Below are 27,522 nucleotides of genomic sequence, written 5' to 3'. Positions count from 1 at the left end.
CCGCTGTGGTCATGGCCTACTGGTCACAGCTTCACAGGGTCCTAAAGGTGCCACCAGGCCCAGAATATAGCCCTCAGGGCCCCCTAGACAGGTTGCTTTCACTGGGACCCCAAGCCAGTGCTTCACCTCTTCTAGGTCCTCCCTGTCCAAGGCCCAAGTCAGCCTCACAACCAGTGAGATTCATAATCCGATGCTCCCCAGTGCTAGCAGAAGCCCCTATGGACAGACGGAAGCCGGCCTGAAAGAAAGGAGTCCCATGACCATGGGTCCCAGTCACCACCCCTGGCCAAGCTGACTGACAGTGCGACGTGTGCACCATCTTATTTCTGCATTTGGCTGAGGAGAGCAAGGTGAGCAACCCCTTGATAAATGCTGACCCTAGACTCTCGTCCTCTTCAAACATCTGGGAGGGGAAAACTGAGAGGAACAGAAGAGATCAGTTTAACTAAAAAGCAAAAACAAAAACAAAACCAAGAAAACCATACTTATTCTTACTTTTCTTATTGGGAGGGCTTGATGAAAATATCCAATTCAAGTTAAAAACAATTTAAATCAGAACCGAGTATAAGGAAGTCCGAATTTTCCCAAGAAGGCCATGGTAATTGTTTGGAGATCCCTGGTTCTTACTCCTGCCATCTAACCCATCAGGTTCCCTTGCTCCTCCTCCTCCTCCTCGTCCTCCTCCTCCTCCTCCTCCTCCTCCTCCTCCTCCTCCCCCTCTTCCTCCTCCCATGACCCAGCTTTACTGTCGTAGGAAGCAGGTGCCAAGTCTGCTGCCCACAACTGCCATAAAGCATCTTTTAAAACAAAGCAAGTAGAACATATCCTGTGAAACCCACTGCTTTTGGCTTTTGTCTGTTCTTTTTCCTTGAGAGCTACAACAGCCATCAAGACCCACCGACCAGGGAACACAAAGGGTCATGCTGAGGAGCTGCTGGAGGAGGACAGAGCCTTGGGCCCATCCTCTGGCTCCTGCTCAGCCATCAGCCCTAAAGCTAAAGCTGCAGGTCCCACGCCCCTGCCCCTGCCGTGGGCTCTGCCCCCTCATCCCTCTCTCCAGGTGAGCCCCTCTCTTACATAATAAACACACTGGCCCTCTCATCACCCAGGCAAGTAGCACTGTCCAGAAAGGTGGCTTAGACAAAGGAAGAAATGTTAGGAGATCTAGGTTTGAATTAACTTTGCCCCAGGGGCCACAGCCCAGAGACCATCAGGTGCAGGGATTCGCACAGAACCAGTTAGACAAAGCAACACTCCTCCCCTTCTCCTGTGTTTTACAGTGAAGACGCACGAGAAGAAAGCAGGTGCATGTAATGAGAGTAAATACGGTAATGGGTTCATTTGCAAGTTGGAGCTCTGGACTTGGGACTTAGGAGTGCCAGGAGGGGCCCACTCAGAGCCTAGTCCGACCCGGACTGAAGACAAGGTTGGCAAGACAAGGTGAGAGACAAGGTTGGCTCACCTCCTGGGAACTAGGCTACGACTAGGAAAGAGGAAGCACGGCCTTAACCCCAACGGGAGCCACGGCCTCTGCCCTGCAAAGTGCTACTGAGAAAAGCAAAAGATTAAGGTAATGTTCCAGTCTTCACCAAGGCCACGGCTTCAGGGGTACTGAGGTTTTGGTTGATCCTTTGTTCCTGGTTATTGAAAGCGGACCCCAAAGGAGAAGTCACAGCAAAGAAGTTGCCACAAAGCAGGTATGGATTTTCTTTCTTTCTTTCTCCTTTGCTGGGGGCAGAGTGCCTCCCCAGCTCCCTGCAAAAAAAAAAAAAAAAAAGTATGGGAACACAAATGTATCTTAACATTTGAGGCCAGCATCGTATAGAGGGTTGTGTATCATGTTGGCCTTACTGCTGTTCACATTTCAGGATTGAAAAAACCATGAAGATAATCACTGCATTTTGAGTTCCATTACCCATGCTCCCTGGTCATGCAATTGGCCTCCTAGAGAAATAATCACAATGGAAATCTCAATTTTACATCAGCTATGATGTGTCCTACATACAATCAGCCCCCTCTCTGTTGCAGAGTTGGAGTCTCCTGATCCAGAATATACCGAGGTGTGGGACTGTGGGGGCTGGGACAACTCAGCCCTGGTTCCTCTCAGCTGCTTAGTGTTGGCAGCCCTTGGGACCAGGGCTCAGACACAGCAGCATGACAGTCACAGGGCCTGATCACCTCGGTAAGGGGTCCCCCAGAGGTTCCTCCAACCCCTGCCCAGCCCTGGGGCTGAGTTGGCTTTGGCCCAGTAAGTTTCCTACCGTTACTTACACCCAGGGTAGACACCCAGTCCCCCAGAACAAAACCTCTCCTATATGTGCTCAGTGCCACCAAGACATGCCCCCCTTCTCCGCACATCACAGCCCAGCTTGGCTTAGGCTATGGCCAGTGGCTTGGTTTTAAGGTAACACATATCTGGGGATGGTCAAGAGTTACCTCTGAGGCCATTGAACCTTGTGAGTCAGCTGCAATAGGCACTCTGCTCCTCCCACATGGGAGGGCTGTGTGACCCTGCTGCTGGGAAGGTCAATGATGGCCCAAGATGGCCAAGGTGACTGGATTATTTCCACTGTGATGGGTGTTTGATCCCTAATGATATGGCCAGAGTCCAGAATATTCTAAGCAAGGCCCCAGAGGCTATTATTTATTTACTTAGTTGGTTAATAGGAAAGATTAATTTTTCCAAATACTTATTTTTTAAGTATACTTTTCAATGTACTTTTAAAAATATCATGGGGATGCCTGGGTGGCTCAGCAGTTGAGTGCCTGCCTTTGGCCCAGGGCGTGATCCTGGAGTCCCGGGATCGAGCCCCATGTCGGGCTCCCTGCATGGAGCCTGCTAATTCCCTGTGCCTGTGTCTCTGCCTCTCTCTCTCTCTCTCTCTCCCCCCTCCCCCTGTGTCTCTCATGAGTAAATAAATAAAATATTTTTTTAAAAAGTAAAAATAATAAAAATAAATATCTTTACTTATATAATAAACTTAGTCTAAACCAGGGATTGGTAAACTATGGCACTCAAGCCAAATCTGAACCACTAGCTGTTATTATAAATAATGTTTTTTAGAACATGGCACAGCCATGCACATTAATATCATCATTAATATCATCTACAGCTGCATTTACCCTCGGACAGCAAAATTGAGTAGTTGCAAAAGAGACAATATTGCCCCCAAAGCCTAAAATATTAACTATCTGTCCCTTTACAGAAAAAGTTTGCCAACTCCTAGTCTCAAGCTATCAATTTGTTCTTCAATTATTATGGAGTGAACATAATAAACAACCACAAAAGTGACTAAACTATTATTAGTAGGTAATAGCTTTTTAAAATATGAATGTAACAAGTGATTACATGCTCTTTGTAAAATGATGAATCAGAAAGTTAAAAACAGAACTACCCTACAACCCAGAAATTGCACTACTAGGTATTTACCCAAAGGATACAAAGATACTGATTTGAAGGGACACATGCACCCCGATGTTTATTGCAGTATTATCAATAATAGTCAAATTATGGAAAGAGCCCAGATGTCCATTGACTGTTGAATGGATAAAGAAGATGTTGTATTTTTATCTCTCTATCTATCTATCATCTATAATGGAATATTATTTGGCCATCAAAAGAATGAAATCTCGCCATTTGCAATGACATGGATGGAGCTAGAGGGTATTATGCTAAGCAAAATAAGTCAGAGACAAATACCATATGATTTCACTCATATGTGGAATTTAAGAAACAAAACAGATGAACATATGGAAAGTAAAGAGAGAGAGAGAGATGCAAACCATAAAACAGACTCTTAAATATAGAAAACAAACTGAAGGTTGATGGAGGGGAGGTGGGTGGTGGATGGGGTGGATGGATGATGAGGATTAAGGAAGGCAGTTGTGATGAGTGCTGGGTGTTGTATGTAAGTGACAATTTGCTCAATGCTACTCCTAAAGCCAATACTACACTATATGTTACCTAACTAGAATTTAAATAAAAACCTGAAACAATAAATAAATAAAAGTAAAATGATGAATCAGCATAGATAAAGCTAAATTCCCCTTAAGTCATCCTGCCAGTGCTAATCCCCCGTACCCCCAAAAGTAACTGCTATACCCAGTTTGGTATATTTATTGCCAGTCTCCTTTGCAAGCACCTATACATATATGTACTAATAAACTATGTGTTGTCATCTTATTCTCATTCTGTTTTTCTACTCAACAAACATTCCGTATCTGTATTCCATATGGAGACTTTCCATATCCATATATAGCTCTACCTCATTAATTTTATGCATATTATACATAGAATATGTGCATTTTATTTTGTTTTTGCCAAAGGTTTATGTATTTATTTTAGAGGGGTGGGGAGGGGCAGAAGAGGGAGAGAGACAATCTCAAGCAGACTTCTTGCTGAGCGCAGACCCAGATGTGGGGCTGCATCTCAACGACCCCAAGATCATGACCTGAGCTGAAATGGAGTCGGCCACCTAACGAGCTGAGCTACCCAGGTGCCCCAGAATATGTACATTTTAATTCTTGATACTGTCAAATTGCCCAGTTTATACTCCCCCCAACCCCAGCAGAGAATAATAGTTACTGCTCCTCCACACCTTGATGCTTGCTATTTATTAAGTATTTATTACTTTCCAATTGGATGAGTGAAAATAGTAACCGATTTTTCCAAATATGTAAATGTCTCGGATTACTAATGTGTTAGTGTGCCAGGCCTGCCATAACAGAACACCACACACCGGACGGCTTACACAACAAACATTCATATTCTCGCAGTACCAGGAGCTAGAAGTCCAAGATCAAGGAGTCAGCAAGGTTTTCTTTCTTCTGAGGTCTTTTTTTTTTTTTTTTTTTAAGATTTTATTTATTTACTCATGAGAGACAGAGAGAGAGGCACAGACATAGGCAGGGGGGGAGAAGCCCGCTCCCTGCACGCCCTGAGCCAAAGGCAGATGCTCAACCCCTGAGGCATCCAGGTGCCCCTCTTCTGAGGTCCTGCTGTGCCCTCGCATGGCTCTTTCTCTGTGTGAGCACATCCCTGGTATCTTGCTTTGTGTCCAAATTTCTTCTTACATGGACATCAGTCATATTGCAATAGGGCCCACCCTAATGATGCCATTTGAATTTAATTACCTCTTTAGGGGATCCCTGGGTGGCTCAGCAATTTGGCGTCTGCCTTTGGCCCAGGGCGTGAACCTGGAGTCCCGCGTCGGGCTCTGGGCATGGAGCCTAATTCTCCCTCTTCCTGTGTCTCTGCCTCTCTCTCTCTCTCTCTCTCTCTCTATCATAAATAAATAAATAAATCTTTTAAAAAAATTACCTCTTTAAAGGTATATTTGGAGATATAGTCACATTCTAAGATTCTGGGGGGCACACATCAACCCAGAACAACCTATGTGGTTGGGCATCTTTGTATATAATTCTTGGCCATTGTATTTCCTCCTAATTGCTTAGTCATATCCTTAGTTCATTTTATATGGGGTTATCTTCTACTCATTTGTAGGAGTCTAATATTTATTCTTGATACTAATCGTTTGATATATAATAAATATTCCCACTAAATCTGTGACTTGTTTTTTAACTTTGTTTGCATGTTTTTAGTCAATGGAAGTATTTACTATGATTGTTATTGCTATTATTATTATTATCATATTATTATTTTGATTTAGTTTAATTTATTAATTTTCTCCTTTATGGATTTTGTTCTTTCAGTGTTATTTAAGGAGGCCTCCTCAACCTCCCAAGATTATGATGATAATAAAATGTTAGCACACTTTCTTTTAATACCTTTATCACCTAAAAAATAGGCTTTTAGTCCTTTATTCCAAATTAAGTCTGCCCTTTGCCTATTTTATTTGAATATTGCCTCTATCGTGTACTAAATTCTCATTTTTACATGTCTGCTGCTGGATACTCTTTTTAAAATGTATTTCCTATTCTATTATAGGAAATATTATAGAGCCAATTTCTATTATAGCTTTACTATTTTCAATCGATTTTTTAATGATATATACAACATCTATTTTGTGCTAGTTTAGTCTTGTTTTTTTTTAAAGGTTTATTTATTTTAGAGAGAGGTGAGGGGGAAAGGAAGGGGCAGAGGGAGAGGGAATCTTAAGCAGACTCTGCACTGAACATGACACTCAATCATGCACTCAGTCGCATGACCCTGAGATCATGACCTGAGCCAAAACCAAAAGTTGGACACAACCAACTGAGCCATCCAGCCACCCCAAAAATCTATTCTGTGTTTTGATATTTTGTCTGGTCACCTTACTGAATTCTCTTAATACTTATAAAACTTTATCAGTTGATTCCATTGCAATTTTTGGGTAGACAACCATATTATATATGTAAAACAAGTTTTGTTTCTTCCTCATCTTTACACATTCTATTTTTTTTGTCTTATTGCCTTTTCTTGGCCTTAAAGCACAATGCAGAGTAATAGTTAAGACTGAGGATAATCTCAGGGCTGATGTATACAGTTGTGAGAGTTGTACACTGCACAATTCTAGGGAAACCACTCACAAACTCTCTGATGTCTAGGTATTTTTATCATGTTTCTGATTTTTGTTTTAAAGATTTTATTTATTTGAGAGAGAAAGAGAAAAAGAGGACAAGCTGGGGAGGAATGGAGGGAGAGGGATAAGCAGACTCCACACTGAACACAGAGCCCAATGTGGGACTTGATCCCACAACGCATGAGATTATGACCTGAGCTGAAACCAAGAGCCAGACACTTAACTGACTGAGCAGCTCAGACACCCCAGTGTTTCTGATTTTAATTCATGATTATTTCACGCTGTGAACTATTTCTTGGAGACTTCTCTGCAGGACTCTTTGACATAGGAGTGTATGGGACTCTGCATACAGGGGCCTTCCAAGTGCTAGGATTTGAAGGGGCCTCGGAAGAGTTCTCCTGTCAGCCAACACCTGCTTATCCACCTGCCATATCTCTTAAACTTCTGTAAAACATTGCAATAACAATATCCAAATTAAAATTAAGATAAAGATATACATCCAAATTCCTTGTGTAATGTCTGAAACAATTCTCCTCGGTCTGTATGAATTCCAAACAGAGTCATGCTCTGAAGCCCGAGGCAGTGGGAACACTGCACATACACAGAAGAGACAGGCAATTAGCTCAGAGGTCATCGTGCTCTGTTAAATATTGGAAGATGGTACGGGGTGTACTTTTGACTTGGACTGACACCAGCTCTCAACCCTGATCTGTGTCTAGGAACAAATTTTCTGACCCCTTGGATCTGATGACTGCATGCCAGGAAGCACAAAGCCCAAATTTCATTTATGGCCTCCTGAAGATGGCAGTTGACCTCTCGCTTGAACTTATGCAATGTGACTTTTGCTGTCTGAGTTCCCTCCGGGTGCCTGTTCCATGCCAGGGCTAAGGAATGGGGAGACTTGTGTTCACAATATCTGATCCATTTCTAAAAAAACTTTAAATATATGATCTCATTTTATCCCTGTGACCTTGGTGACAAAAAGGACTTACATAGTACATAGTGTATCCATTTGCACTGTAGGAGGAATCAGAATCGAGGGACAAATTCTACCACTTGTTGCCTTTATGACCTTGGACACACAGCCCCAATGTCCTCAGTAGATAAGCAGATAGTAAGACCTGTCCGGGCCCTTCAACCACGAGAGGCCCTTCTCTGCTGACCTCCTCATCGGCACCTCCACATGAGAGGATGATTTGGCAATCACTTCGTAAACCATAAAACCTGTATCCTATGAGTTAATAAAATTTGCCAACCTTCTCCCTTCACTGAACAAAGCCAATACTTTATAAGCTTCACTGTCAACTTCTAAGAAACTCAATTCTTATATAATTTCCCTTTACCTGCTTCTTTCCACCCTCTTTACCATCTGATCAGTTCTGGCATAAACACACACACATACATTTCTGATTTTATGCACTTATGAGCAGAGATAAATACATATATCTACACGCATAAGACATATCACACATAAAACATGTGTATTATAATCCTGCTGTTTCCAATAGTTTCTATTCCTAAAATCATGAGCTTTCAATCATTTTCCCCTTCCACTTAGGTTCCTTGCAGCTTCAGCTCCAAGTTCCCCACTCTTGCCTCCACATAATCTTGATGACCTGGCTCCAAAGCTTTTTGTTTTGACTCATCTGGAGATTAAATATATATTCATCTTCTCCCCATACCCTTTTCCTGGGAAGGAGCTGTCTCAGTCCCAAACACATATCGACTTTAAACAACAATTCATGATGCCAGTTATTTTGCACGTGTGTTTGATTACTTCCTCTACTTTCTAGAACCCTAAAATGCTTGAATTGCCGTACCCTCTGCCTGCCCCTCGGTCGTCTTCTCCATCGTGTCCCTTTAGCGCACAGTGATTTTCTTCTGGGTTAGCTGGATTTCTTAGGTCCTTGCTACTGCAAGTGTGGACACGGACCAGCAGCGCCAGTGGCATCCGGACCCGCTGATCCGTATGCACGTTCACACTGACGAATCCTGATGTTAGAGTACAAGCACTTGCTCTAGGTGACTCCGTGTGGATTCTGAAGCCACAGCGATCTTACCTGTCACAGAGATTCCAGTGTGGTTGGAAGGCTAAGGTCTGCCAAGCGCAAATGCAGCTGGATTGTGACCTGGTTTATCTTTTTATTCCTTAGTGTAGTGCTTTTAACTACTGTTGCTTCTTCTTTCCTTTGCTTCTTTAACTACTTTCCTAACCTTTGTCCCTGCCTCCTGCCTTCTGCTTCCTCACAGCCCCACCTGGCTCCACCAGCTGCCTTCTCTATGCATTAGACCCACAGAAACTGAGATGCGGCCACTCACATCAGTCTAACATTTTGGCTCTCTTTCAACATTCTTTGAATATCTGATTAACCTTCACTTAGTGACAGCTGATGTTATTTTTTTTAATTATGGTAAAATACATATAAAATGTACCATCTTAGACATTTCTTTAAGTGTACAGTTTAGTGATATTATGTATATATGGATTGTGGTGCAATTTCTCTCCAGAACATTTCCATATTGTAAAACTGAAACTGTTCCCATAAAACAACAACTCCTCTCTTTCCTTTCTTGCCGCAGCCTCTGGCAACCGCTCTCTTACTTTTTAAACTATCTTAAGGAATAATTACACATATAATTCTATACATTTAAAATGTACAATGTAGGGGCACTTGGGTGGCTTAGTGGTTGAGTGTCTGCCTTTGGCTCAGGTCTTGATCCTGGGGTCCTGGGATCGAGTCCTGCATCAGGCTCCCTGTGGGGAGCCTGCTTCTCCCTCTGCCTCTGTCTCTGTCTCTTTTTGTGTGTTTCTCATGAAGAAATAAATAAAACCTTTAAAAAAATGTACAATGTGATTAATTGATATATATATCAATTATATATATTCCTATGTATATAGGAATGATAACCAACATCAAAACAACTCATCCATTACCCCACAAAGTAGATATAGTTAAGTCTTTGTGTGTGTGTAGTAAGAAAGCTTAATTTCTACTCCCAGCAACTTTCAAATAAACAATACTGTGTTACTAGCTAAGTAGCTATATTAGCAATACTGTTTTAACTATAGTGACTGTACATCGCCACCATTCTACTTTTTGTTTCTATGAGTTTAACTGCTCTGCGTACCTCCTACAACTGAAATCACACAGTACTTTGTCCTTTTGGACTGACTTGTTTCATTAGCGTAGTGTCATCAAGGTTCACCCATGTTGTAGCTGTGACAGAAATTCCTCCCTTTCCAAGGCTGAAAATATCCCATTATATGTATATACTATTCATCTGTTGATGGGCATTTTGGTTGCTTCCACCTTTTTGCTGTTGTGAATAATGCTGCTGTGAACACGGGTGTGCAGATATCTCTTCAAGACCCTGCTTTCAATCCAGAAGTAGAATTGCTGGATCATATGGTTCTATTTTTAATTTTCTGAGGACCTACCGTCCTGTTTTCCATAGTAGCTGCACCATTTGACATTCCCCCCATCAGTACATGAAGGTTCTAATTTTTCTACACTTTATTTTCCATTTTTGTGACAGCCCCCCTCCTAATGGTGGTAAAGGGAAGCCCTATTGCATTTCCCTAATGGTCAGTGATGTTGGGCATCTTTTCATATATTTCTTGGCAAGTGATGCTTTTTAATGCAAAATGAGTATCATGTCCTTTGTGGTCAAAATAAGTAATTTATTCTGTGCTGTTTTTCAAACCAGACAGCTTCTTGGAAGGCCTGTTTAAGTTTTTAGATAATAAAATAGTCTACTCATTCCCTGCAAACAGCCCTACGCCAACAGCCTTACACCACACGTTATTCTGTTTCTGGCTCTGCCAATTTTAGCAGGCCATTCAAGAAGCTTATCCTCAGGTGTTTGGCTGGAGGGGCCCAGTGTGACAGGCATATACCCCTGATCGCTCCACAGAGACTAGTCCACACTGTCGAGGAATGTAGGAAAGGAAACAATTTATGGTTTCCTTCACTTCTGAGTTATTCCAGCAATGTTTTGATGCCCTTTGAATATGGTGGCTCCCTAGACAGCAGCTCAGCCCATCAGCCCTTTGAGTTGGCTCTGTCTGTGTATCTAACATTCAGTGTCGCTAGGAGAGGATCTCGGTGCGTCGGTGGACCACTTGTCCCTGGGGGAGGCAGTCACGCCATCCCTCACAGGCCCCCCAGAACCTGGTCCCAGGAGCCCCTTTGAGGCTGGCTATGGGTGGGGTAGGCCTGCTGAGCATCCTCTTCCTGCAAGGTTAGGTTGGGTGGATCTATGAGTCTCCTTGATGAGGACAGAGATGGGAGGCTGTGAATACTTGTCTGTAACATCGTTTCTTCTCACGCAATTGTCTCACAAGTGTTGGCATTTTATCTGACACATCCTGTCTTCTGATATGAGGGGACGGGGTAATGCTTTTTTTCTCTCAAAAGCTTTCCTTGATCTCTGTGCTTAAGAACAAGTTATTTGATGAATCTCCTTTCAAAACCCCAGATCTCACTTTAACTCCCACCTTGCTGCCCAACCTCTTCTGTCCTAGCCAAAGTCCACTCTTCCCCCTTCAGAGTGGCCAGGCGGAAAAAAAAGGAAGCCTCAGTCCTTGTCATTGAAGAAGATTCAAGAGTTAACAGAGGAGCAGAGAGGCAGGACAGGGTCAACCACAGGCCGAGCAGTCGCATTCTGCTTGATTAATGGACGGGGCTTCTCTGAAGACTTCCTGTTTTGCCACTTTTGTCAAGGCGTTTGGGCCTGACATCAACATCAGGCTGGAACGCAGAGGGGGCCGAGCAGTAAAGGCTCTGTCGGCTGGTCTGAGACGTGATCTCTCCTGGAGGCTCCAGCAAGTTGTGGAGCTTCGTTGATGGGTACAACTGAACCAGAGCAGAGACCGATTTTAGCGCTGAGTTGGGGACACTCATCTGGTGGCAGTTACTTGCGTGTGGAGTTGAGTTGCTGCTGACCGCCCAGTGTCTTAACCAGTCCCAGAATGCCCCGCGCTGCTGCTCATCCACCATCATTGCAGGTGCCCAGAACAGGCTAAGGCGGGGAATGAGGTTTGAAATGCGTGGAGCCAGAACCTAGACCATGGAAAATTCTTCCAAATATGAACTCTAATATGAAAGAACCCTGATAGAGGTTTTTCTTGTGTTTGACAACAATCCTCAGCTAAGATGTGAAAATGAAAATTTACCCATTGTCATAACAAAAAGCGAATTTTGGTCAGTGATACTAGAGGGAAAACTTTATTGTCTTTTGGTTCTTTTTATCTAAAAGTGACATTACAAAGTCATGGTTATATTGGGGGGATAATTTGTTTTCTATTGCTGCTGCAATATTACCACAGACGTGGTGGCTTAATACACAATTTATTATCTTACAGTTCTAGATGTCAGAAGTCCAAAGTCAGTATCACTGGAGTGAAGCCAAGATATTGTCAGGCTGGTGCCTTCTGGAAGGTCTAGGAGAGAATCTGTTTCCTGCTTTTTGCAGCTTCTAGAGACTGCCTGGATTCCATGCTCACGGCCCCTTCCTCCATCTTCAAAGCCAGCAACGTGGCATCTGACCACTTTTCCATTATCATGTCTCTTTCTGTGACTGGATCCAGGAAAGTTTCTCTGATTTTCAAGGTCTCTTTCCTCAATCACATCTGTAAAGACCCTTTTGCCATATACGGAAACACATTTACATGTTCTAGGGATTAGAACGTGGATATCTTTGGGGGCCATTATTCTGTCTCCCACAAGGGACCACATTAATATTTGTAATTTGTTGTAATTTCTTTTCTCAATCTTTTTCGCAAATACATATTCTCTTTGGTACCTAATTATGTATTTGCATTGTGCATTCTTGTATTTGAAGAAGACTCCTTCAATCGCACAAGCCTCACTTGACATAAGCTGCCTCATGGCACCTCTACTTGCCCAATGACTGAGTTGAGAACCCAATGAAGTGTCTCTGACGTGTCCCCAGCAGGGCGGAGTCTGCTGGCGGCCGGAGTGGCTCTGCTCACTGGGCGACGGAGTCGCAGGGGAGCCGGGAGGAGGGTGCCCTGGAGCCTGGCCGAGCAGCATGCAGCATGCCCACGTGCTACAGGGCGCTGCAACGGCCCCCGAGCTCTGTGGGCACTGCTGTGGGGTGCAGGCTGGGGGGCCCTGGATCTGCTGCTCTGGGAGCTGAGTACATGTCCTCTGGCAACTGCCACGATGCTTTTGTGCTGAGCCAGTCCTCTCTCTCTCCCTCTTATGGCTCCGAGGCGGGCCCAGTATTAACCTAAGTCTCTCTCCTCTCTCATGCTGCCTTTTGAAAAACACCCATCTTCAGAGTCTCCCTTTGGCCATTTACTCTGCCCTCTTCTCGTCTTCATGCTACCTCCCACCTCAGCCCCTGTGCCCAAACGTCCTCCTCTCTGCTCTGCCTCGATGACACTCCCCACCCTCACCCCCTTAGTGTCGTCTCTTTCCCAAATCTACCTCAGCACCCAGGCGAGGCCTTCTCTCCCGCTCATCTTTCCCCTTCTAGCATTTTCCTCTTCCGGCTCTGGTGAGAATTTTCTCCTCCACCTCCAGACATCTCTGCTCAACTTGGCAACCCAACAGGCAACATCGTGGGCCTTCTACCGGGCACTTCCTTCTTCTCTGCCCGCAAAGCTGCTTCCCACGTCTACACCCGGTGTTTGGCCCAGAGGTATCCACAGCCCAGCTCGCTGTGGTCTCACACACAGCGTCTCAGTATCTGGCTCCAAGGGTCCCTAGTGGAGACTTCCCACCCCCACTCTCTCCCAAGCCACAGACTCTCTCCCCAGCACCTCTTTTGCACGTGCTCCTTCTGCAGGGGAGGACCGGATCAGGTTTCTGATTCTCCTGGTCTTTCTTCATGATCAGCCTCCTACCCCATACCGTCCAGGTCGTGTAAATACTCGCGCCGAGTGTGCTGCCTCTCACAGCTCAATCCCCCTTGATCAGCAGATGCCAGCTCTGTGGACAGGGTCTCATTCGTCTTCATTTTGGACCCTGAAGCTGTGCAGATGCTCTGCAGGGGTGTGTGCATGAGCCTCCTGCAGCCACCACCTCCGGGGTCTAAGCCCACCCCGGGGTCGTGCAGTTCTCCTCCTCCCAGGCTGTCTCTGCAGCCCTCCCCCGGCCCCGCTTGAGGATCCTGGCTCATCCTGTGGCAGAAACTTCCCTCCACGGTTCCTTGAACACTTCCCTGCGCTACCGCCCTGGGATGCACCACTGTCCTTCCGTTCTGCCTCCCAAGTCAGACTTGTCCTCCCTGTAGGGCAGGTTTTCCTGCATGCTCGGATGCCCGAGCCCGGTGAGGAACAGGTGCAGCCTCAGTCAAAACTGGATGCTGATTCACAGGAACGAGAGATGTGGCTGGCCCCTACCGGTCACCCAGTTGCCGTCATTTTCCTGTCCATGGAGCACCCTGCTGTGAGGACTGATGGTGGGGGAGTAGGGTCAGAAGTGCAGGCATCAGCTGGCACCCCCATCCACCCCAGGTCCCCATTTTATTTTCTGCATGATTCTGTGTTGACCGAGTGCAGCTACGAGTTCTGCTCCACATGGCATCAGCTGGATGCTCTACTGGACTGCGCCGGCTCACTCGCCTGGAGCCTGGTGGGGGGAAGCCTGGTGCGGGTGGGTCCCTTGCACCTCGGCACGTCAGGGCTTTCCCTCTTCACATGGCCTCTCTGCACGATCCCTTCGGGTGGGCACCCCAGCAGCATGGCTAAACTGTCTCACACCTGGGTGAGGGCCCCCCAGAAGACAGGAGCAGAAGCTATCAGGCCTCCTTGCAGCTCCAGCCCAGAACTGGCACAGTATCACGTCCCCGCGTTTCTACTGGTTGAAGCAAGTCACAGGCCCTCCCAGACTCCTCACGGGAGAGACTGCCCCAGGCTGGGGACCTGTGGTTTGTTGGGAGCCGACTCGGAGCCTAGTTGTCACGGATTCTCTAACTGGGGCTTTATAGGGATATGAGAGAATGAACTACACAATGTACCAGATCTGTTTATTTAACAGTGAACTCGGGCAAAACAAAGTAAAAGTTACACAAATGCTATGAAGGGAGACCCTGGCCTTGATCCTAATACCCCTTCATTATGGAGCTGGAGAATGTATCAGAGTGTGAGTTACTGTCTCCTTTGCAGACAATTCTTTGCACGTCTAATTGTGCCGTAAGCTGTTTCTGCTTGCCCTCCAACATCTCTTTATTTTATTTTTATTTTTTTAAAGATTTTATTTATTTATGAGGCCCAGAGAGAAAGAGAGGGACAGAGACACAGGCAGAGGGAGAAGCAGGCTCCATGCAGGGAGCCCGATGCAGGACTCGATCCCAGGACCCCAGGTTACGCCCTGGGCCGAAGGCAGACGCTCAACCGCTGGGCCACCCAGGGATCCCCCCCCCCCCTTTTCTTTAAATCAAATCCTTAGCTTCAGGTTTTCTGGACGCTCTAAGTATACCCTTCGTGCGCACACCCATCTGAGGTCAGGACTGTGAGGGGAAGAATCTGGAGGGATTCCCCCCACACCTACTCCCTTCACGTTTCCCATCAACCTATTTATATGCGGTTTTCTGGAGACGCAGGGCTGTGGGGCAGATGAATTTCCACTGCATTTGTACAACTGTTTGCTCTCCTCTATCGTGCCGTGTGAAATAGAAAGTTGTGTGTCGAAACTGCACTAAAAGTTTTATTTGGGGTTGAGGAAAGGCAACCCCTGTCCTGGATGTGGCCCCTCCATCAGCGCCCCGAGGCTTTGGGGAGGAGTCCCCCCGCAGGCCAACCCCCCGCCCCCCACCCCACCCCCGCCCCCGGCCTCCCGTCCCTCCAAGTAGAGGGCCCAGGGTCCAGGGGAGGGCTCCGGGGCGAGCAGCGCGGGGCACAGGCCGCGCTTCTACTCCTTGCCCGCCGCCCCGCGCCCGCGCCCGCGCCCGCCCCGCTCCCTGCTCGGCGGGAAGCCCCCTTTCTGCCCCAGCTATCGGCTTGTCCTGGGAGCGCGGGCCACGCCTGCCCGCCAGCCGGTCCCCCGGAGCCCCCCCACCCCCGTCCCAGAACGTCTTCAAAAGGTGGCCTCCCCCGGCCCTCCCCCTCCGCGGGGTCGGGGCTCCTGACCTCGGGCTCCTTGGACGGCTCCTGTGGGCCCACCCGCGCAGCACTTCCCTCCCGCCTCTTCCTCTCCCCTGGCCGGGTTCTCCCTCCCGCTCTACCCCGCGGGCCTCGCCAGGTTCTCCCCCTCTCGTTCTACTCCGCGGCCCTCGCCAGGTTCTCCCCCTGGCGCTCTACTCCGCGGCCCTCGCCAGGTTCTCCCCCTGGCGCTCTACTCCGCGGCCCTCGCCAGGTTCTCCCCCTCCCGCTCTACTCCGCGGCCCTCGCCAGTTTCTCCCCCTCGGGCTCTACTCCGCGGCCCTCGCCAGGTTCTCCCCCTCGGGCTCTACTCCGCGGCCCTCGCCAGGTTCTCCCCCTCGCGCTCTACTCCGCGGCCCTCGCCAGGTTCTCCCCCTCGGGCTCTACTCCGCGGCCCTCGCCAGGTTCTCCCCCTTGCGCTCTACTCCGCGGCCCTCGCCAGGTTCTCCCCCTCCCGCTCTACTCCGCGGCCCTCGCCAGGTTCTCCCCCTCGGGCTCTACTCCGCGGCCCTCGCCAGGTTCTCCCCCTCCCGCTCTACTCCGCGGCCCTCGCCAGGTTCTCCCCCTCGGGCTCTACTCCGCGGCCCTCGCCAGGTTCTCCCCCTGGCGCTCTACCCCGCGGCCCTCGCCAGGTTCTCCCCCTCGCGCTCTACTCCGCGGCCCTCGCCAGGTTCTCCCCCTCGCGCTCTACTCCGCGGCCTTCACCAGGTTCTCCCCCTCGCTCTCTACTCCGCGGCCCTCACCAGGTTCTCCCCCTCCCGCTCTACCCCGCGGCCCTCGCCAGGTTCTCCCCCTGGCGCTCTACTCCGCAGCCCTGTGGCCGCAGACACGCTCCCGCGGCTCCCCCCCCCCCCGCCCCCACGGGTCTCCCAGCACCCTGAGGCCTGCCCCGAGGGGTCAGCTCTGGGTCCGCCCCGGCCTCTGTCCGGCGCCCTCCAGTCCCTGTGGTTCCCTCCCTTCTAGCCCCGCAGGCCCCAAGCCAAGCTGGAGGCGAGACCCGGGGAAAGCGGGGACCATGCTGACCCTGCGCCCTCGCAAGAAGCCGCCGCGGCTCCCGGAAAGGCTGCGGGGGGCGCGGACGCTGGAGCTGGGTGTCCCCAGGTGTGCCGTGTGTGCGGGGACAGGGCGACCGGCTACCACTTCAACGTCCTGACGTGTGAAGGATGCAAGGGCTTTTTCAGGTAGTTCCCCGGCAGCCTTCACCCACCTGTCACCCCCACGCTGCAGGTCCGTCCAGCGGGGTCCTGCCACCAGCCCACTGGGCGCCGCCTCAGGGGCCTGTCCTCGGTTTCTCCGTGTCCTTGAGCACACTGGAGAGCCAGGTCACAAAAGGGGAAAGGATCTGAAAAGCCAGGGCGGCATGTGCTCACGTCAGCTTTAGGGGGTTTTTGTTAAGCAGAGGAGGGCGGAACAGAAAAAGGGGAATAGGACCAAACAGCCTCATCTAGAAACAGGCGGCGGGAAGGCCAAAGCCCCCGGATGAGCAAGTAGCAGTCCCCGCAGGCCGCGCCAGGAGCTGCACCCAGGCCCAGAGGAAAGAAGCCAGGGCAGGGGTGGGGGGGGGTGGGGTGGGCAGGGCAGGGGGCAGAGCAGGGCGGCAGGGGGCAGGGCCCGGGGGGCTCAGGAGTTCTCGGGGGCCCCAGGAGGGCCGTTGCCACCACCCCCCCCCAGCTCCCAGGACAGCACTTGTCTCGGCGGCTGGGCCCTCGAGCGGCCCCCAGGCTGCAATCCCTCCGACGCGCCGCGGGCAGGGCGCCCTGGGCGGGGCCCGGCACCCACGGGAGGACCCAGGCAGGCGCTGCGGCCGCCCCGCGTCCCCTGGCTTCGGGGCTGACGGCGCAAGTCTTGAGCCACTTGCGGGTCCCGCGGGGTTGGGCGGGGGCGCAGTGCGGGTCCCAAGGCGGCCACGTGGGCATGAACACCTGTGTCCGGTGGCTCCTAACAGGGTCCGGAGAGAAGTGTCGCTGGGGCCCCGTGGCCTAGGGTCCCGGGTGGCCCCCAACCTGCCTTTCGCTCTCCGACCTCCCGCAGGAGAACCGTGAAACGCAACACGCGGCTGAGGTGCCCCTTCCGGAAGGGCACCTGCGAAATCACGAGGAAGACCCGGCGACAGTGCCAGGCCTGCCGCCTCCGCAAGTGCCTGGAGAGCGGCATGAAGAAGGAGAGTGAGAGCCGGGCGAGCCCCGGGGGCGCGGGTGCGGGGGCACGGGGCGCCGCGGGGGTGCACGGGGCGCAGGTGCACGGGGTGCGGGGGCACGGGCGCGGTGCAGGGGGCGCAGGTGCACGGGGCGCCGCGGGGGTGCACGGGGTGCAGGTGCACGGGGTGCGGGGACGCGGGGCGTCGGTGCACGGGGCGCAGGTGCACGGGGTGCGGGGGCACGGGGCGCCGCGGGGGTGCACGGGGCGCAGGTGCACGGGGTGCGGGGGCACGGGCGCGGTGCAGGGGGCGCAGGTGCACGGGGTGCGGGGACACGGGGCGCCGCGGGGGTGCACGGGGTGTGGGGACGCGGGGCGTCGGTGCACGGGGTGCAGGTGCACGGGGTGCGGGGGCACGGGGCGCAGGTGCACGGGGTGCGGGGGCACGGGGCGCCGCGGGGGTGCACCTGAGGGGAGGAGAGCCCTGGGTGCTGCCCATCCCCGCAGAGCACCCTTACTCCCTGCTCTGGGGGGTGCGGTGGACCTCTGGTGCCCCCTTCTCCCCTCAGGTGCCCTTGCGTGACTCTTGTTGCCTTCACCCTTGTCCTAAAGGTGTTTTAGCCAAATTGGGCCAGGTGAATTGGGGGGAAGGAGGCCAGAGACCCTTGGTGTGATATGACCCCCGACCTTCCAGCAGCTAGCGCCATCAGCCTCCCAAACCCCACGTCCTACAGAGGAGCGGGCTGCGGACAGGTGACACAGGACGCTCTCTTTCTCACTGTCAAGCGTTGGTGTATGATTGCCCTCGCAGGTCACTCTGAGGTTAAAGCTAGTAAGGAAAAGGCTGGAAGCTTCCAGCGCGTGTGTCTTCACTGATCCAAGTGAGCAGCCTCTTTCAGGGCACGAGTTCCCTGGGCTTGTGGACAGGGAGCCTTTCTTGCAGGCCACTGAGAGCCAGGCCCTCCCCGGGCTGTCCCTGCTCTTCCTGGCACCAACCCCCACCTCCGCCCTGCACGCAAAGTAGGCTCTAGAAATCCATGGAAGGCCCTGAGGCTCCAGGCCGTGTAGAACGTGGCTGATATTTCCTGCTAAGCAGCAGCCCCAGCTCTCTAGGGTCTTGGAGACCCAGATGCCTCTGGGGACCCTACGGGGTCTTGCTGGTGTCTAATCCCACCCCCCCCCCCCCCAAGACGATGACCCTTTATCCTGCAGGCAATGCCTCCTTGTGGCAGCAGCGTGAGATGGCGCTGTGGCTCCAGATTACGAAGGTGACTGAAGCCCGGAGAGGTTAAGGAGCTCGCCCAAGGTCACTGCCAGCGAGTGACAAAGCTGTCGCTCAAACCCAGCACCTTTTGATTCTGCAGCCCAAGCTCTTGCCACCCTTCCAAAGTTATCACCAACCCGCTGACGAGGGCCACACACCAGCTGCACCTCATTCTTTGTCCTTAACCCGGTGTTTCTCCAGGGGAGCCCACGGTCTAGGAAGGGTCGGGTTCTTTGTCACCAGCACTTCCCCTCTGCTGCCCGGGGAGGGTCACCTGCAGGTGCCTGAGCCCGCACCTGGCTCTCCCCGCAGTGATCATGTCAGACGCGGCTGTGGAGCAGAGGCGGGCTCTGATCCGGAGGAAAAAGCGAGAACGGATGGGCGCGTCGCCGCTGGGAGCCAAGGGGCTGAGTGAGGAGCAGCAGACGATGATCCGAGAGCTGATGGATGCCCAGATGAAAACCTTTGACACCACCTTCTCCAACTTCAAGGATTTCCGGGTATGGGCCTTCGGGTTGGCTCAGCCGCTGTGCTAGCTCCTCCAAACCCCAGGGCTCTCAGAGAGTGGCCCCTGTTCCCCCGCAGCTCTGTCCCTGGGAAATTGTTAGAAGTGCCACTTCCCAGGTCACCCCGGCCCTGCTGAGTCAGAAACTGAGGGTGGCCCAGCGGCCGGTGCTTTGACAAGATCCCCAAGGTGACTCTGACACATGCTCCCTTCTCTCCTTCCACAGCAGGTGGCAAGTGGGGCTGAGCCCTAAAGAGAGTTTGGGGAGCCGAGTGGCTCCAAGGTTGTTGGCATCTGGCCTTTGCGAGGACGGGCTCAGGACCCGTCGGGGCTGCGGCCTTCGTGAACGGGTTTTACGTTTGTGCGCTCAGCCACGTCAGCCAGTCTGATCCCAGGCCTCTCCTCCCGCTCTGTGCTCTCAGGGGTCCGGGGGACCTGCTCTGCTCAGAGCTGGAGCCAGGGACCCCAGAAGTCGGTTCTTTCCCTCTGTCACTCCCAGAACCTTTCTCCCCCCCTAAGGTGTTATGTATTTATTCATGAGAGAGGCAGAGACACAGGCAGAGGGAGAAGCAGGCTCCTCGAGGGGAGCCCGACGTGGGACTCGATCCCGGGACCCTGGGGTCATGCCCTGGGCCCAAGGCAGATGCTCAACTACTGGGCCGCCCAGGTGCCCTGAGAATCTTCTTTTAAGTAGGGGTGCTTGGGACACAGCCACAGGCGGACAGTCCCCGGGTGGCAGAGCAGACCCGTTTCCGACCGGGCGGGGTGGAGGGAACGTTGATACACAGATGCCGGTGCACCGCCTGCCAGGGAAGACCAGAGAGGAGAACCGAGCGTGTGCGCGTGTGCGTGTGCGAGTGTGCGTGCGTCCTCTCGGGCTGCGGCTGTGGCTGTGACCCCGCCGGGGACTTGACACGCCGTCTCCCGCGCCCCCGTCCACCTGCCGGCCCCTGTCTCAGCTGCCGGCCGCGTGCAGCAGCGGGCGCGAGGTCCCAGGAGCGGCGCACACTCCAGTGGGGGAGGAAGCTGCCAAGTGGAGCCAGGTCAGGGAGGATCTGTGCTCGCTGAAGGTGTGCCTGCGGCTGCGCGGGGAGGACGGCAGCGTCCAGAACTACACACCCCAGGCCGACCGCAGCGGCGCCGAGATCTTTTCCCTGCTGCCCCACATGGCTGACATGTCCACCTACATGTTCAAAGGCGTCATCAACTTTGCCAAAGTCATCTCCCACTTCAGGTAGGCCCCGGCGGCCGGGCGCGGGCGTGGAAGGGAGCGGGCAAGCTGGCAGGCCCCAAGGGGCTGGGGCGGATTCGAATGAATGGGGTCCCTGTGATACGGAGACCCTGCTTCTCTCTCATGGAGTCAAAGAACGGATCTCGCGGACAAGAGTGAGCGAAGCATCCGAAGTTCGTTAGGCAGAGATAGAGAAGAGTGAGAGGGCCCAGGGCGTGATCTCGGGGTCGTGGGATCGAGTCCCCCTCGGGGTCCCCGCAGGGAGCCTGCTTCTCAACTCTGCCTGTGTCTCTGCCTCTCTCTCTGTGTCTCTCATGAATAAATAAATTAAAAAAAAATAATGCGGTGAGGATGGCCACGGGTCAGATTGCGGCAAATCAGGTCAGGGGAGTAAGGAGACAGGCCTGCTTACGTGTGCGCGTCCTCGCCTCTGACGCCTGTGGGCCACAAGGGCACATCACGGTGTGAGGTCACTTTCCTGACTCGTGAGCACGACCATGAGCGTGTCCCCCGCAGGCCAGCATCACCATCGCCTGCATTCCACCCATGGGAGACTGAGGTCTGCCGAGGCCCAGGAGCTTGCGCGGGGTCGAAGTTCATGGGGGGCAGGTTTGGAAGCTGAGAGCACAGAGTTCAAAGCCAGCTACCCGCCAGGTCCTGAGCCGGGCGCCGGGAGACACGAGAGGTCACGGGTCTGAAAGAAGGGGGTTGGTGCAGAAAACAAGGGACTCCGTTTCCGAGGAGCCCGGAGACAGGCAGGGCGCCCCCAGGAGCCAGCCTACCCGGCCTCCCTTCGGGGCTCCCGCGGAGTGGCCCTCGGTGGGAGCAGGGCCTGTCCGATCCGGAGGGCACCGGTGCACCCGCAACTGTCGGAGGTACCAGGGCGGCTGGGCCTGTCCTCGGGGCCCAAGGGGCGTCCGCGCTGCCTGGGGAGAAGCCCAGAAATATTAAACCCAAGACAGCAGGAAGCAAGTCTTCCTGGGGCGGGGAACTCGTGCAGCTTGGAGCCAGGGTGCATTTAAGGGAAGCGAGAAGGGCAGTCATCCCAAGTGGGGAAACGGAGGCAGAGTGTGAGGGTAGGGACAGCAGGTGCCGGAGGAGAGGGGCGGCGCTGGAGGGGATGCTGCACGGGGCGGGGGGCGGGGCGGCCCCCCTGGGGGTGAGGGGCTGCTTGCCTGGTGTGAGGGGAGGGAATACAGGTGATGAAAGCAACCTCCTCAGGGGAGGAACCCTGCTACCCGGCCCCCCGAAGTCTGGGTAATGAGAAGGGGCTGGCCTGTGGCCCCCCGCATGGAGGCTGGCACCCCCATCCTTCTGACAGGGAATTGCCCATCGAGGACCAGATCTCGCTGCTAAAGGGGGCCACCTTCGAGGTGTGCCAGCTGAGGTTCAACACGGTGTTCAACGCAGAGACCGGAACCTGGGAGTGTGGCCGGCTGTCCTACTGCCTGGAAGACCCTGCAGGTGCGGGGGGACGCCCGCCTGCCTGGCTGGGGCAGGGAGCAAACACAAGCGGAGGGAGGAGAGGAGCCCCCCGGGACACGCGGGTCCCCGGGTGCAGGGCGGAGACTGGGCGATGGGAAGAAAGACCTGGGTGCAGCAAGTCTGAGAAGCTGGCCTGCCCCTCCACCCTACACCCCCCTGCAGGCGGCTTCCAGCAGCTTCTCCTGGAGCCAGTGCTGAAGTTCCACTACAGGCTGAAGAGGCTGCAGCTGCATAAGGAGGAGTATGTGCTGATGCAGGCCATCTCTCTTTTCTCCCCAGGTGATGACCCCACCTGTCCTGCCTGGCCCAGCCCCGCCCCCATGCTTGCTTGCACCCCTCAGCTCTAGCTGGAGGAGGCAGCAGCCCCACCCCGACCCTCCCCAGGGAAGGTCCCAGCCCATGGCCTTGCCCCCATCCACTGCCTGGCCAGAAGGGCCCCCCCCACTGGCTGGCTCCTCCTTGGGTCGGTGGGGTGATGCCCCCTTGCAGTGCTGCCCTCACTTCCCTGCCTGGGTGCCCCTGGCTCTGGAAGGTGGTTGGCTGGCAGTTGGCCCTCCGCGGGCTGGACTGATCTTGTCTTTGCCACCGCGGCCTTGCTGGCCCCATGCCTTGGGCCCCGCAGACCGCCCAGGTGTGGTGCAGCGCAGCGTGGTGGACCAGCTGCAGGAGAGATTTGCCATCGCCCTGAAGGCCTACATCGAGTGCAATCGGCCGCAGCCTGCCCACCGGTGAGCAGAAGGCCGGGAGGGGGCCAGGGGCCCTCTGGCAGCCCAGTCCTCTGGGCCCCCGCCTGTTCTGGGCCTCTCTGAGAGGGCAGGCCCGCTCCTGGGGCAGCTTCCCGTTACCAGGGCTCTGGGTCCCTGTTCTGTGACCTCCACTGAGGCATCCGGCCCCGTCAGCCGGAGCTCCAGCCCAACACTGGAGGAACCTGAGGAGGGCCCGGGGTCACGCCCAGCCCTGGACATGGCTCCTGAGGCCCAGGTCTTGTCTGCCCTTTTCTTTTTTTTAAGATTTTATTTATTTATTCATGAGAGGCACACACACACACACACACAGAGGCAGAGACACAGGCAGAGGGAGAAGCAGGCTCCACGCAGGGAGCCTGATGTGGGGCTCGATCCAGGGTCTCCAGGATCACCCCCGGGCTGAAGGTGGCGCTAAGCCGCTGAGCCACCGGGGCTGCCCCTGTCTGCCCTTTTCTGCTTCTGTCAGTGAGGGATGGGAACAGCCAGGTGCCCCCCAAGGCTCCCACAGGCTTTTCTAGCAACAGGCAGCAGTAACCGCAATGTAGGAAAGATGACCATGCCACAATAACGATGGCAACGATAAATGGACGTGCACTGAGACATGCCAGCCATGGCGCCAAGCGGTTGACGTGTATTGTCACTACGGCCTCATGAAATGGGTGCTCCTGCCACCCTGCGAGGGGCTGAGGCTAAGGATCCAGAGCCAGATAGCTGGGGTCTGGAGGTGGCCCCGGGCAGGCCAGCCCATGGCCCCCACCTTTTTTTTTTTTTTTAATTTTTATTTATTTATGATAGAGAGAGAGAGAGAGAGAGAGAGGCAGAGACACAGGCAGAGAAGCAGGCTCCATGCACCGGGAGCCCGACGTGGGACTTGATCCCGGGTCTCCAGGATCGCGCCCTGGGCCAAAGGCAGGCGCCAAACCACCGCGCCACCCAGGGTTCCCCATGGCCCCCACTTTGAGCGCTACCTCCTCACCCAGGAACTAGGAGAAGCGGCCGGGGAGCTGCTTGGTGTGTGCCGGTCATCACCAAAGGAGGAAGGCTGCTCAGGGCCGGGCCGGACGGGGCCTTCCACCCTTCCCTGGCTCTGCAAGGCCCGCGGCCCAGCCTGGAGGGCTGAAGGCCGGCATAGGACATGCTGGCCGGGCCGAGAACCTCGAGTCCTTACCTGGCCGCTCACTTCAATCTGAGCTAAGCCTCTGGGCCATGTCTTGATTCGCTAGGTCCTCCCCTGTTTGGAGCCAGGAGGCGGCATGCAGGAACTGAGGCCTGAGGTTTGTCTCAGACCCTAGGTCCCCGGCTAGATCCGGGAAGGATCTGCAGGGCAGCCTGCATCACTGTCCCCACGACGGCACCACCGGGTCCTGACCCGCAGCCGTTGGCCAAGGTGGTACTTTCTCCCCGGATTGCCCTATGCGCATGGATTTTTCCCATGGAAGGGGCAGCATCCGAGGGCTCAAGCCCAGGGCGTGAGGGGCAAGCAAGGAGGGGGAGTCCACACCTCAATCCCCCCAAGCCTGCTCTGCCCCTCTCATCCACAGAGCAAGAGATGCCAACCGAGCCTTGTCCCTTGGCTTGCCTGAGATGTTCTAAGATTAATACCCCCAAACTCATGTCCCTTCAGAGCAGTCCCAGGGTCAGTGGATGGGGGCAAGGGTGGGCTGCACCCCCAACTTTTCCTCTGGCTGGCCTGCAGGTTCCTGTTCCTGAAGATCATGGCCATGCTCACCGAGCTTCGCAGCATCAATGCCCAGCACACCCAGAAGCTGCTGCGCATCCAGGACATACACCCCTTCGCCAGCCCCCTCATGCAGGAGCTGTTCAGCATCACGGACGGCTGAGCCGCTGCCCCTCAGGAGAGCCTCCCGGGGGGCAGCCAGAGCCGGAGCCCTTGGAGCCGCCGTTCCCTGGGACTAGATAGACAGATGGACACCGCTGAGAGCTGACAATGCCCTACAGGCCCTGCCTCCCCAGGCATCTCCCAGCCACAGCTCTGGCAATGCTGCCTCGAATTGGAAGGGGACAAGGGTCTCGCCAGCCCCCAGCTCAGTCTGTGGAGAGTGAAGCCACGGACACTTGGATGGAGAGCGCACGGCCTATCGGTCAGGCCATCCAGAGGCAAGACCACCCTCCCCTTAGAAATGGGCCTGTGGTCTGGGGGATCTAGTGCCATGGTGGGAGAGGGCAAGGGTGCCTGGGGCCGGACCATCTGAGAGTCTCCCCACACCCAAGTTCACTAGCTCCTTGGGTGCTTTCAGTAAGTACCCCTGTGTCCCCCACCCCACTCGTTCCCCACCTGCAGCCTCCTGTCCTGAGCTCCATAGTGCGCCCCAGGCCTGTGTTCATCAGCAGGTGCTGTGGGAGGTCAGTGAGAGACCGTGTGAGGGGCCGGCAGCAAACGTCAGAGGCTCGTCATGACCTCTGTGTCTCTTCTGCCTTCCGGGATCCTCATTCTGTGCCTCTGCATCCATGCGAACACATTTAGGAGCACCAACAGAATGCAGCTTGCTGGGGGGTGTACGCCCACGCAGACGTGGTTCCTGACCTCCAAGACTTTGAAGCTCAACCAAAAGAAACAAAGCAGAAATACAAGTGACTTTGATCCAAAGAAATGACATAAGCAGCACAAGGACTCTCTTCCTGTGAATGCCAAGCTCTGCGGGGCTCTGCATGCCCTTGAGGACCCAAGTGAGGGATTTCTGGAATGCGTGTTCGTGGGAGGAAGGGTGCTAACCGGTGTGTGCACATGTGTGGGACTTGGTTAGGTCTGCTCCACATCTGAGCTGGGGCTTGCGTTTGCCCCTGACATCTGACGGCTGTTGGTGTAAAAACAAAAATGACCTAATTTGGTTTGCTAATAAAATGATTATTCCACGTAAAAATCCATATAGAAATGATACACCTCCCCAACATGCTGTATGTGTTTATATGTATATAGATGATAGATAGATGATAGATAGATACCAAAATTAAAAATGGAGAAATTGAATTAAATACTCCTTGCCATCCCCCCGGATTTACCAGCCTCTTCTGCCTCAAGGATATAGAGCTCATTTTTATTTTTTTTTAAATTTATTTATTTACGATAGTCACACTCAGAGAGAGAGAGAGAGAGAGAGAGAGAGAGGCAGAGACACAGGCAGAGAGAGAAGCAGGCTCCATGCACCGGGAGCCCGACGTGGGATTCGATCCTGGGTCTCCAGGATCGCGCCCTGAGCCAAAGGCAGGCGCCAAACCGCTGCGCCACCCAGGGATCCCTAGAGCTCATTTTTAAAAAAGAAACTGAGGAGAAAAAAGAGCTCCTCTTTCCAAATATGACAAATACAGATTTTGTTCCCAGTTTTGTCTCATTTGGAAATATAAATTTTATTCAACTGCATTCATAAATCCTATGCATCTCCTCTTCCCCACTGAGTTAACTTTAAATTAATTTCGGGCTCCTGAATGAATTCAAGGGCCCGAGATGGTTGTTAAATATAGGCTATAGTGAGGCAAAAATTAGGATGGGCTGTAAACTGTCCTGGTATTGATTTTAAAAATAGCTGGGCAGCTGAATTGATATGTATGTAGGATTTATATGTATTATAAAAACTGTTGTAGTCCAAGTGTAGTTAAGATTCAAGGTGAGATACACCAAATTGCTCACACAGGATATTTCAATAACTTTGTGGATCTTGAGTTTATAGGGCTAGGAGCCAGATTGCACTTTCCTGCTCTCAAACATTTGGACTGCTCCATTACTCCCTCTCCTGAGCCTTTGAGTGCATAGAACTGTCAGTTTCTAGGCATCCCTGGGGCTGCTGTTCATTTTCTAGGTCTTGCCTCAGTCAGGTGAGGCAAAGCTCAGGAGAAAAGCTCTTCTAAGTTCTTTTTTTTATTATTATTAAAGATTTTATTTATTCATGAGAGACATAGAGGCAGAGACAGAGGGAGAAGCTGGCTCCATGCAGGGAGCCTGATGTGGAACTCGATCCTGTGTCTCCAGGATCATGCCCTGGGCTGAAGGTGGCGCTAAACCACTGAGCCACCAGGGCTGCCCTCTGCTAAGTAAGTTCTGCTGGCCTTCTGGCCACCCCCACCCACCATTAGCCAGGGGCACTAAGCAGCCAATCTCTACCTGGCCCAGACTTTAAGGTCCCTATTAAAGCATTGACATCAACAAGTCTTCCTGTGGGAAGGCTGGGGTGGCCTCTCCGTTCTGGAGAAGAGGATGTAAAGAGAAACAGACTTTTGACTGACCATCCCTTCCTGGCTTCTGACAACTTGGGGGCGTCTTAGTGCCATGTTACACAGCAGCTGGTTACCTCCGGATATGTCCCCTTACTATATGCACAGTGCTCCTAAATCTGAAGGTGCTGGTGGGCAGATGAATAGCTTACTCCCAAGAAATGAGTGGCCACACTATCACTTTTGGTCACTTCCTTTCACAAACTTCTCCATGAGGAGCTCTGCAGCCTGACTCCTCCCTTTCTTGACTACTCTTCTAGAACACCTGTGAAATGGCACCTGCTACCAGTGCTCT

General features: G+C 53.0%; 1 protein-coding gene across 7 annotated transcripts; it reads left to right on the top strand.

Moving 5' to 3' along the window:
* The first annotated feature begins 1,250 nt into the window (after positions 1–1,250).
* On the top strand, positions 1,251–25,882 carry NR1I2 (nuclear receptor subfamily 1 group I member 2). 7 transcript variants are annotated; one of them, XR_012024106.1, is made up of 10 exons: positions 1,255–1,697; positions 16,597–16,814; positions 17,665–17,798; positions 19,346–19,533; positions 20,498–20,772; positions 22,091–22,233; positions 22,417–22,533; positions 22,877–22,982; positions 24,697–25,118; positions 25,303–25,882. XR_012024106.1 is itself a non-coding variant. In XM_072811564.1 (9 exons), the coding sequence occupies exons 3-9, from the start codon at positions 17,786–17,788 to the stop codon at positions 24,839–24,841; spliced, it is 876 nt and encodes a 291-aa protein (XP_072667665.1). In that variant the 5' UTR covers positions 1,253–1,697; positions 16,597–16,814; positions 17,665–17,785; the 3' UTR covers positions 24,842–25,882. The 7 variants fall into 7 exon arrangements, 6 of the variants coding, with proteins under 6 accessions (XP_072667666.1, XP_072667665.1, XP_072667660.1 ...); XM_072811564.1 differs by having other exon boundaries at positions 1,253–1,697; positions 20,609–20,772; positions 24,697–25,882; XM_072811559.1 differs by having other exon boundaries at positions 24,697–25,882.
* Positions 25,883–27,522: the final 1,640 nt, after the last annotated feature.

The sequence above is a fragment of the Canis lupus genome, chromosome 35 (genome assembly GCF_048164855.1).
Source record: "Canis lupus baileyi chromosome 35, mCanLup2.hap1, whole genome shotgun sequence".
In the NCBI taxonomy this organism is placed as follows: domain Eukaryota; kingdom Metazoa; phylum Chordata; class Mammalia; order Carnivora; family Canidae; genus Canis; species Canis lupus.
The sequence above is the reverse complement of the archived record's forward strand: the minus strand, read 5'-3'. Positions and strand labels throughout refer to the sequence as shown.

Excerpts from the sequence above, each read along its gene's own strand:
- NR1I2 (XM_072811559.1), top strand. Across the intron at positions 19,534-20,497 it reads CCAACTTCAAGGATTTCCGG|CTGCCGGCCGCGTGCAGCAG; the intron begins GTATGGGCCTTC and ends CCCCTGTCTCAG. Across the intron at positions 22,534-22,876 it reads CATCTCTCTTTTCTCCCCAG|ACCGCCCAGGTGTGGTGCAG; the intron begins GTGATGACCCCA and ends TGGGCCCCGCAG.